Source organism: Coregonus lavaretus (assembly GCF_964263955.1).
Source record: "Coregonus lavaretus genome assembly, contig: HAP1_SCAFFOLD_288, whole genome shotgun sequence".
Classification (NCBI taxonomy): Eukaryota; Metazoa; Chordata; class Actinopteri; order Salmoniformes; family Salmonidae; genus Coregonus; species Coregonus lavaretus.
The window spans coordinates 148,697-158,879 of NW_028165217.1; the positions used below are offsets into that span (position 1 = coordinate 148,697).

Below are 10,183 nucleotides of genomic sequence, written 5' to 3' on the forward strand. Positions count from 1 at the left end.
TGATTCAACCAAATCCAAAAGGGCTTGATGATGATGATGATGATTGGCTTATCAGGTATGTTGTTGGTGCTGGGCTAGAACAAAACTGTCCTTGTGTCCAGTCTACCCCAATGATGTATATAAACCCTGGATTGCTGATGCTATGTATTTGCCAATGATAGGCTTTGAAGCCACCGGTCGGCCATATTGGCACTCCCCAGTAGGAGCAGTCCTCCATAGGAACAACTGAAATTCTACAGTATTTCAATTAAATGTTTCAAGGACACTATTACATGTAAGTATTTTTGTTGTTGTAGTGGGAACAGTAACATCAATACTTTCTACAAATTATACTTTAAGGAAAATATTTTTTGTTGTTTTGTTTAGCTCACAAAGTATCATTTAATAGTATGCATTAAGGTGTCTGTACTAGAATACAGGTGGCAAAAACAACAGTAGACATTGTATTTCTATAGCTTCCAAAATATGTTTTACAACGGCGGGGGAGTGCCAAGATGGAGGCGCGGTGGCTTCAAAACAGTCATCTAGTGTACATATACATCATTGGACTATCCTCTATCCCCTAGATTTGAGAAACAAGGATAGATAGCCTTGGTATTTCTCAAGATGCAGTTTCTGTTATGCCCCGACTGACTGTGGGGTAGCAGTAGTGAGCAGCACCGTAGTTTGCTTGATCGTGAAGTGTGAGCGGACGAACCAGTCAAGCAGCCAGAAGCGAAGATGGCGGTATCGGTGTTTCCCTGCGTGCGGTTGCGGTCCATCGGGGACGCGAACGGAGAGATCCAGCGACACTCCGAGCAACAGCCCCTGAGATTGGAGGTTAAAAGCACCCCAGACACGGCTCTCCTAAATCTCTCCAACGGTAAGTAGCTGCTATAACCAGCTCCCGGCGTGTTGATTATCCGCGAGTTAGCTAGCGCTTACCTTGTGGTAGCCCGAGACCCCTTCACGATGCTATGAAGAATGAATAGGATTGAGTAAGTCGGTGGCTAACTAATTAGCATCTAGCTAACCAGGTAGCATTTCACTGTGATGGGCCGGTGCGTTGGTATAGTACAAGTTACCGAAAATGTGTTTTTCAAAGCAAGCAAATGTTGCTGTTGTAGAAATTGGGTGGTTATTCCCACTATCGATACAGTACATGTAAAATATTATCTTATTAACGTTATGAGATAGCTAGTTAACTAGCATGCTAATTTTGAGGCTGGCTATGCCTATATGCGTCTTGGTGGCTTTGTCCTGTAGCGACATATTCATTGTAGAGTAGCCGGTCAGTTAGCCTGGAAACCCGACGTTGAATTTAATTTAATTCTATGTTTGGGCATAAATGAGCCGTTGTGATCAGTAACGTTTCCTCTCTCGACCTCTGCATGCCAGAGTGTTGAATACAATTATATTTAACTTACTTTACCCGTGCGGTTGGTCCATTACATGTAGGAATATGAGACAACACAGGAAAGTATAATTAAATCAACATTTCAAAGCGCTGGTACTAGTGTGTTCAAATGTCTATCAAGCATGCAGGCTTACTTGCCAAGCTCTTGCACGTGTTTACACGGTTCTGCGCATACTTCAGGTGATATAAATCGGAACTCACTACCAGTGCTTTGAAAAGTTTTTAATTATACTTTCCTGCGGAAATATTGCCGTGTGTGGCCATATCTTACCTGTCTCTGATGGTTTGTCAACAGGAGATGAGACCTCAGTCTTTAAGTGTTCGTTGTCCAGGGAAACGGAATGCAGTCGTGTGGGGAAACAGTCCTTCATCATCACGCTGGGCTGCAACAGTGTCCTGCTACAGTTCTCCACACCTGCAGGTAGGGTGTGGGTCTGTGTGTGGATGTTTACAAAAGTTGTGCAATGATTGCCTCATCAGTGGTGATGTGGCAATCATTGCACCGAGTGGCGCAGTGGTCTAAGGCACTGCATCGCAGTTCTAGCTGTGTCACTAGAGATCCTGGTTCGAATCCAGGCTCTGTCGTAGCCGGCCGCGACCTGGAGACCCATGGGGTGGCGCACAATTGGCCCAGGGTAGGGGAGGGAATGGCCGGCAGGGATATAGCTCAGTTGGTAGAGCATGGCGTTTGCAACGCCAGGGTTGTGGGTTCGATTCCCACGGGGGGTATAAAAAATAATGTATGCACTAACTGTAAGTCGCTCTGGATAAGAGCGTCTGCTAAATGACAAAAAATTTAAATGTAAATGTTCAGTCTCTGTCTAACTGTGTGTGTTTGTGTAGAGTTCAGTTCCTTCTATAATATTCTGAAGAGTTGCCGGGGCCACAATGCAGAACACTCCGTCTTCAGTGACAGGACGGAAGAGTCCTCTGCCGTGCAATACTTTCAGGTGGGAAACGCACACACATCTGTGGGGGACCACTGTGAGTGGTCCAACACACACACAGTGGTGTATTGGAGGGGTAACGCAAGTAAACGCTGTTTACACACCTTTTGCCATAAATTAATTGAACCACTGCACACACACACACACAGAGTTATCAAGTCTAAAAGACATTGGAAATAACTGCTGAATTTTGACCGATTGGCCTCAATGACCTTTGCCTTCTGCCGTTTGACCCCTGTTTCCCTCCAGTTCTATGGCTATCTCTCTCAGCAGCAGAACATGATGCAGGACTATGTTCGGACTGGAACCTACCAACGTGCCATCCTTCAGAACCACGTTGACTTCAAGGACAAGGTACCACACGCACAAACACACAAACAGTGACTGATTTAGATGTGTGCTGCCAATCCAATGATCTGTGATCTCTCTCTCGATCTCCCCCCTCTCTCGCCCCCCCCCCCCATCCCTCGCTCTCCCTCCCTCTCTCGCTCCCCCCTCTTCCTCCCTCCCCCTCGTTCTAGGTGGTGTTAGATGTGGGCTGTGGTTCAGGTATTCTGTCGTTCTTCGCGGCGCAGGCCGGAGCCAGGAAGGTCTACGCTGTGGAGGCCAGCACCATGGCTCAGCATGCAGAGGTAACACACACACACACTAACTACCACGCAAAAGGTACGAGAGTCGGTTTGTTTCTTTGGCTGTGATCAGTTTTTTGTTGTTTTATTATGGTGATTCTTAGTGCTAAAGCTGTTGTTAATTAGACTACACTGAGAGGCCTGCTCGACCACACGCACTACCACACACATACGCACTACCACATACACACCCTACCATACACATACATACACACACCAGGGGAGGACGGCTCACAATAATGGCTGGAACGGAGCGAATGGTATGAAACACCAGGAAGCCATGTGTTTGTATTTGATACCATTCCACTGATTCTGCTCCAGCCATTACCAGGAGCCCGTCCTCCCTAATTTAGGTGCCACCAACCTCCTGTGACACACACACACACTAACCCCCTGTGTGTGTGTGTGTGTGTGTGTAGGTGCTGGTAAACTCCAACGGTATGGGGGATCGTGTGGTGGTGATAGCAGGGAAGGTGGAGGAGATCTCTCTACCAGAGCAGGTGGACATCATCATCTCTGAACCCATGGGATACATGCTCTTCAACGAGAGAATGCTAGAGAGTTACCTACACGCCAAGAAGTTCTTAAAGCCTAACGGTGAGAGAGAAGAGAGAGGAAGATGAAAGAGGGAGTTAGAGATAATGCTAGAGAGTTACCTACACGCCAAGAAGTTCTTAAAGCCTAACGGTGAGAGAGAAGAGAGAGGAAGATGAGAGAGGGAGTTAGAGATAATGCTGGAGAGTTACCTACATGCCAAGAAGTTCTTAAAGCCTAACGGTGAGAGAGAAGAGAGAGGGAGCGAGATGAGAGAGGGAGTTAGAGATAATGCTGGAGAGTTACCTACATGCCAAGAAGTTCTTAAAGCCTAACGGTGAGAGAGAAGAGGGAGGAAGATGAAAGAGGGAGTTAGAGATAATGCTGGAGAGTTACCTACACGCCAAGAAGTTCTTAAAGCCTAACGGTGAGAGAGGAAGATGAGAGAGGGAGTTAGAGATAATGCTGGAGAGTTACCTACATGCCAAGAAGTTCTTAAAGCCTAACGGTGAGAGAGGGAGCGAGATGAGAGAGGGAGTTAGAGATAATGCTGGAGAGTTACCTACATGCCTAGAAGTTCCTACGGCTCAATGGTAATATGGAGAGGAAGAGATGGAGAACGGGAGATATGGAAGGAAAGAAAGATGGTTGATGGAGGAAATGGAATTAGTAGAACGTGTATCCAGGTGTTTTGCCGACGGTAACCCTCCCTCCTCCCTCGTCCCCTAGGTAACATGTTCCCCACGTTAGGCGACGTCCACCTGGCTCCCTTCACAGACGAACAGTTATACATGGAACAGTTCACCAAGGCCAACTTCTGGTGAATAACCTTTGACTTCATTTAACAAGGTCCAGTCAACACAGCTTTTAACACCTAGACAGAGACACATGTTCTTACTAGCCTAGTTCTTACTTCTCCAACTTCTGGTAAATAACCTTTCACTTTATTTACTTTATTTTTAAAGCTTCGTTTTTACATGTGGAAAGTCTTGTGTTCTTAGGCTAACTTCTGGTGAACAACCACACTTACATTTACTTTATTTTTAAAGCAGTTTTTACCTGGAAAGTATGGCTGGGGAGAGAGAAAGCAAATTCACCATGCCTTTGTTACAACGATACAAAAATATTTAACTGTCACTAAGTCAACTAACTAAACCCACTTCCCACGGTCTCTTTCTCTCTCTCTCCCGCTCTGTCTCTCAGGTATCAGCCATCGTTCCATGGTGTTGATCTGTCATCATTGAGAGAAGCTGCAGTAGATGAGTATTTCAGACAACCCATTGTGGTGAGACTTCCTTCCCCCCCCCCCCCCCCCCCCCCCCTCTCTCTCTCTCTCTCTCTCTCTCTCTCTCTCTCTCTCTCTCTCTCTCTCTGTCTGTCTCTGTCTGTGTCTCTGTCTCTCTCTCTCTGTCTCTCTCTGTCTCTCTCTCTCTCTCTGTCTCTGTCTCTCTCTCTCTCTCTGTCTCTGTCTCTCTCTCTCTCTCTCTCTCTGTCTCTGTCTCTCTCTGTCTCTGTCTCTCTCTCTGTCTCTCTTTCTCTTTCTCTTTCTCTCTCTCTCTCTCTCTCTCTACACCAACTTTCCCTCTCACCTGTTTTTTTTCTCTCTCAAATTCAACATGCTTTAATGGCATGAATAAAAAGGTGAATGTTGCCAAAGCGAAGTGATACACAACAATTATGAAAAGAACAGACACAACAATAAGAATAGTAGCTATAATACTAAAGAAAAAATATATATAATGAAAACATAAATGTAATGATCTCTCTCAGGACACATTTGATATCCGTATCCTGATGTCCAAGTCTGTCAAATACACCGTCAACTTCCTGGACGCGAAAGAGGGGGATCTGCACAGGTGAGTCCATCACCTCCTCTCTCCTTCAGGGCCTGTATTCAGAAAGCTCTCCTCTCTTCTCTCTCTCAGGATAGATTCCCTTCAAGTTCCACATGATGACATCTGCCCCTCCTCTCTCTCCTTCAGAAAGAGACTTGGAGTAGGAGCGCTGATCCAGGATCAGTTTAGCCTTTTTTAGATTATAATGAATGGACAGGGGGGACCTGATCCTAGGTCAGCACTCTGAGACGGTTTATGAATACAGGCCCAGATGTTGTGTTTAGTCTGAGGGTTGTGGTGCCTGAGGTGACTGCTGAGAGTTTACTCCTCCTTAAACCTCCATCTCTTTCTTTATCTCATCTCAGGATGGAGATTCCCTTTAAGTTCCACATGATGACATCAGGTCTGGTCCATGGTCTGGCCTTCTGGTTCGACGTGGCTTTCATCGGCTCAGCGTGAGTCCCCTATGTGTGTGTGTGTGTCCGTGTGGTATTATGTCAACTCTGTCAGTCTTGATTGACTTGCTGTCCTTCATCTTTTGTGTGTGCCTGTGTGTTCGTCTAACCGTGTGTGTGCCTGTGTGTTGGTCTAACCGTGTGTGTGCCTGTGTGTTCGTCTAACCGTGTGTGTGCCTGTGTGTTGGTCTAACCGTGTGTGTGCCTGTGTGTTGGTCTAACCGTGTGTGTGTGTGTGTCCAGGGTGACAGTGTGGCTCTCCACCTCCCCTACGGAGCCCCTAACCCACTGGTACCAGGTCCGCTGTCTGCTCCAGTCCCCTCTCTTCACCAAGGCAGGAGACACCCTCTCCGGCACCGCAACGCTCATCGCCAACAAGAGGTGAGACACACACACCCGGATAACTTTACCACACACACACCTGAAAAGGTAACTCCCATGCACACACACCTGAAAAGTAAACCCCCACACTGAACACACACACACCTGCAAAGGTACCCCACCCCCCTAAAGGGTTAATCTGACCTGTGCACTCAGACAGAGCTATGACATCAGCATGGTGGCCCAGGTGGACCAGACAGGAAGCAAGTCAAGCAACCTGCTGGATCTCAAGAACCCATTCTTCAGGTCAGAAACACTCTATACCGCTCCTCTCACGCTCTCCCTTTCTCTCTCTCTTCTACTGTCTGTTCTCTCTCTCCTACTGTCTGTCTCTCTCTCTTCATCCTCTAAAATCTCCTCTTCCTCCTCTTTTCTCTCCCTGATAGACATCTTCAAGTCCTCTGTATATGATTGGCTGTCCCTGAGCTCGCCGCCACCGACCCCATCTTATTTGGATATTTAGCACAATGTCCCCATCTGATTGGTTGACATGTGTGTTCCGCAGGTACACAGGCAGCACGTCAGCCCCGCCCCCAGGCTCTCACTACTCCTCCCCCTCAGAGAACATGTGGAACAATGGAGGAGTCTACAGCATGAACCAGGGTACACACCCACACACACTGCATGAATCAGGTACTACACACACACACACACACACACACACACACACACACACACACACAGGTGAATACAGAATTGTTTATTTCCTGTTTTTAATTTCTCTCTCTGTCTATCAGGAGGGATGCCTGCAGCGTATGACCTCAGTACAGTCATTGGTGGCATGGGCTCCACAGTGTCTCACAACAATCTCATCCCTCTTGGTACGCTATGTGTGTGTGACTGACCAATCCCTACCCTCCTTACTGTGCTGTGCTATATAGCCCTCAAATTCAGATCTGGATCTCTAAGCCAGTTTCACTGCTTTTTTAAAATGCATCCCTTCTAATCAGGGACTGATTTAGACCTGGGACACACAGGTGGGTGCAATTAATTACCAGGTAGAAAACCAGCAGTAGTCTAGACTTCACAGGGTAACATTTGAATACCCCTGCTGTATAGGGTTACAACATATCTGAAATGTTCCCCAAATTCCCAGTTTTTCCAGAAATCCCAGTTGGAATATTACCATGAAAAAGCAGGAAATACGGGAATCCTCCTACTGGGATTTCTGGAAATGTCGGGAAAGTTACTGGAATGTTGCAAACCTAACTGTGCTGTGCTGCGTGTAATGGCAGTTTTGTATCTATATGTTGGACTCCAGATAATCCATCTGTAACTGACCTTTTGTATATTGGTTTTGCTGTGTTTTGTTGATCCAAATAAAATTGGCCAATTTGTGAATTATCTCCTCTGTGTGTGTGTGTGTGTATGTGTGTGTGGGCAGTGAACACAGGGGTAGTGAACCATACATCTTCTAGAGTTGGGTCTATCATGAGTACAGGAGTGGGCCAGGGTGAGTGAGTGTCACCATGGTTACAGAGCTACAGCTCTGTTGCTAATGTCTTCCAGTCTGGTTGACAGTTCAGTTAATGTATGGCCTGACATTAGTTGTTTTAATGTTTGTGTTTATTTTAGATATAAAGTGCTTTTTAGTCCAGGATTAGGTTTAATCTGGGTCCGGGAAACTGGCCCTAACCGTTCTTTGAAGACCCCAATTCACTTCCTGTTTCTCTCTTCCTCAGGAGCGGTGACTGGCCAATCGGGGCCCGGCAACAGTCCTCACTACCCAATCAACAACAACAGCCAGTTCACCATGGGCGGGCCTTCCATCTCCATGGCGTCTCCCATGGCGATCCCTAGCAATACAATGCACTATGGGAGCTAAGTCCTCCCAACCTCTTCTCTCCTGTCCCCCTCCTTCCTCCACTTCTCTGGACTTCCAACAGCTGGAAGGAAACCAAAACGGACTGATAATATGGACGTCCCTCACTCCTCCATTCATCCCTCCATTCTTTCATTCCTGATCTCTCAGGCCCGGTCCAGAATCAACTAGACACTGAAAGGATTGGTTAGGTTTAGCGTTGTAGAATTCCCACATTTTCTGATTTCCTACTTATTCCCACTTAATTGCAACCGTGGATAGGTTTAAGTAATGTTGGCTAAACATCTCCTTTCGTCCCAACACATTCTGAGGCTGACTAAAAGGTGTGTGCTTGTAACCATTATGTTTATGTATCCACAGCCCACATAGAAACATTTATAAGGATCCTATGTACTTACTGTTGCTATAGGGGTTTTAGAAACTTACACACACACACACAGCCTCCTGCAGGACAGAAAGGACTTTGAGCTTCTGTGAAGTTTTACCAATCACTCCCCTCTTCCCCAGCCCGTCGCTTTTGACGGAACGTCCCGATCGATAAATTCTTGAATCCTGACCTTTCACCCCAGGTTACCGATTCAACCGACCAATCAAAGCAAACGGTCTGAGTGTCTAGCCGACCGGCAGCTGCAAGGGAGAGAGGGTGATCCAGGTTTTAGCCAATCGGGACACAAGATTGTCTCTGTAGGTTGGGGTTTGTAGTAGCTTTAGACTAGCCAGGGGTTCGGTTCTGTAGGGTGCATCGCTGCTGATAGAAATGCAACACTACTATGTCTGTCATGTTAAAAAAGGAAACATGTCACCTTACTGAATAGGGCCCCTGTTATATGGTGTTTAGGGTATAATATTTTAGCTGTTTAACAAGTGTTTAGCGTGAACTGTGAGAGACTTCGTGCAACGTCCTAGGATGTCCCAAATGGCACCATATTCCCTAGTGTACTATTTTGGATCAGGTCCGTTAGGGCTCTGGTCAAAAGTAGTACGCTATATAGGGTATAGACAGAGTCTCCCGGCAGACACAACATGTAAAGTGTTGGTCCCATGTTTCATGAGCTGAAATAAAAGATTCCAGCAATTTTCCATAAGCACAAAAAGCTTATTTCCCTCAAATTTTGTGCACAAATTTGTTTACATCCCTGTTAGTGAGCATTTCTCCTTTGCCAAGATAATCCATCCACCTGATAGGTGCGGCATATCAAGAAGCTGATTAAACTGCATGATCATTACGCAGGTGCACCTTGTGCTGGGTTCAATAAAAGCTCTAAAATGTGCAGTTTTGTCACACAACACAATACCACAGATGTCTCAAGTTGAGGGAGCGTGCAATTGACATGCTGACTGCAGGAATATCCACCAGAGCTGTTGCCAGATAATTTTATGTTAATTTCTCTACCATAAACCGCAGCCAATGTCATTTCCGAGAATTTGGCAGACCACGTGTAACCACGCAAGCCCAGGACCTCCACATTCGGCTTCTTCACCTGAGGGATCGTCTGAGGAGGAGGGGGTAGTGCTTAGGAGCATTTCTGTCTGCAATAAAGCCCTTTTGTGGGGCAAAACTCATTCTGATTGGTTTGGCCTGGCTCCCAAGTGGGTGGGGCAAAAGTGTGACACTCAGAGGACTGGAGTTACCCATCCCTGAGCTAAAGACTCAGTCCATCTTCTGTTTGGTCAAATGGTCTTAAATGTTAATGGTTTAGTTTTGTTTTCATTTAATTGTTTTCTTCCATTTCCCCAAAAAAATATAAAGATAAAACAGAAAGGCCCTCCAAAGGGGCAAATTAAACATTGCTGGAGAACTAATCGGCTTTCTAATCTGTATATATTGTATGGATTCTTCCTAATATATAGTTGTATGCATTCTCGGATTTCTAATGTATGTGGATTGTCTCATGGCAGTACTAAGTATTAGATGAGCCCCATCCATTTCATAGGGACATGGTGATATATGTTGATACTGTACTGTAGGACCTAGAACCACCAAACTCAACTCTGGACCTCTAAACCAGTTCTACTCCATTTTTTTCATTGTTCCTCCTCTAATCAGGGACTGAGTTAGACCTGGGACACCAGGTGGGCGCAGTTAATTATGAGGTAGAACAGAAAACCAGCAGGCTCCTCGTAGGTTAATAGTTGAATCCTTCTGCCCTAGTATATAAAGCAGGGGTGTCAAACTCCGTTCCG

The 10,183-nt window shown here is 46.1% G+C and overlaps 1 protein-coding gene across 4 annotated transcripts; it reads left to right on the forward strand.

Moving 5' to 3' along the window:
- The first annotated feature begins 674 nt into the window (after positions 1-674).
- Positions 675-9,801, forward strand: LOC311116119 (histone-arginine methyltransferase CARM1-like). Of its 4 annotated transcripts, none has more exons than XM_084191248.1 (16): positions 675-862; positions 1,692-1,817; positions 2,240-2,346; positions 2,593-2,697; positions 2,865-2,975; positions 3,392-3,569; positions 4,236-4,326; positions 4,710-4,791; positions 5,277-5,362; positions 5,707-5,796; positions 6,040-6,177; positions 6,334-6,423; positions 6,683-6,810; positions 6,915-6,998; positions 7,562-7,630; positions 7,860-9,800. In XM_084191248.1, the coding sequence occupies exons 1-16, from the start codon at positions 721-723 to the stop codon at positions 8,000-8,002; spliced, it is 1,770 nt and encodes a 589-aa protein (XP_084047374.1). In that variant the 5' UTR covers positions 675-720; the 3' UTR covers positions 8,003-9,800. The 4 variants fall into 4 exon arrangements, with proteins under 4 accessions (XP_084047374.1, XP_084047375.1, XP_084047376.1 ...); XM_084191249.1 differs by having other exon boundaries at positions 6,683-6,780; XM_084191250.1 differs by lacking the exon at positions 7,562-7,630 and having other exon boundaries at positions 7,860-9,801.
- The last annotated feature ends 382 nt before the right edge of the window (positions 9,802-10,183 follow it).

Bases quoted from the DNA above. Each gene is read 5' to 3' on its own strand.
- LOC311116119 (XM_084191248.1), top strand. From the start codon at position 721: ATGGCGGTATCGGTGTTTCCCTGCGTGCGGTTGCGGTCCATCGGGGAC. The intron at 6,424-6,682 runs GTCAGAAACACT...TGTGTTCCGCAG, and splicing joins CTCAAGAACCCATTCTTCAG to GTACACAGGCAGCACGTCAG. The intron at 6,999-7,561 runs GTACGCTATGTG...GTGTGTGGGCAG, and splicing joins CAACAATCTCATCCCTCTTG to TGAACACAGGGGTAGTGAAC.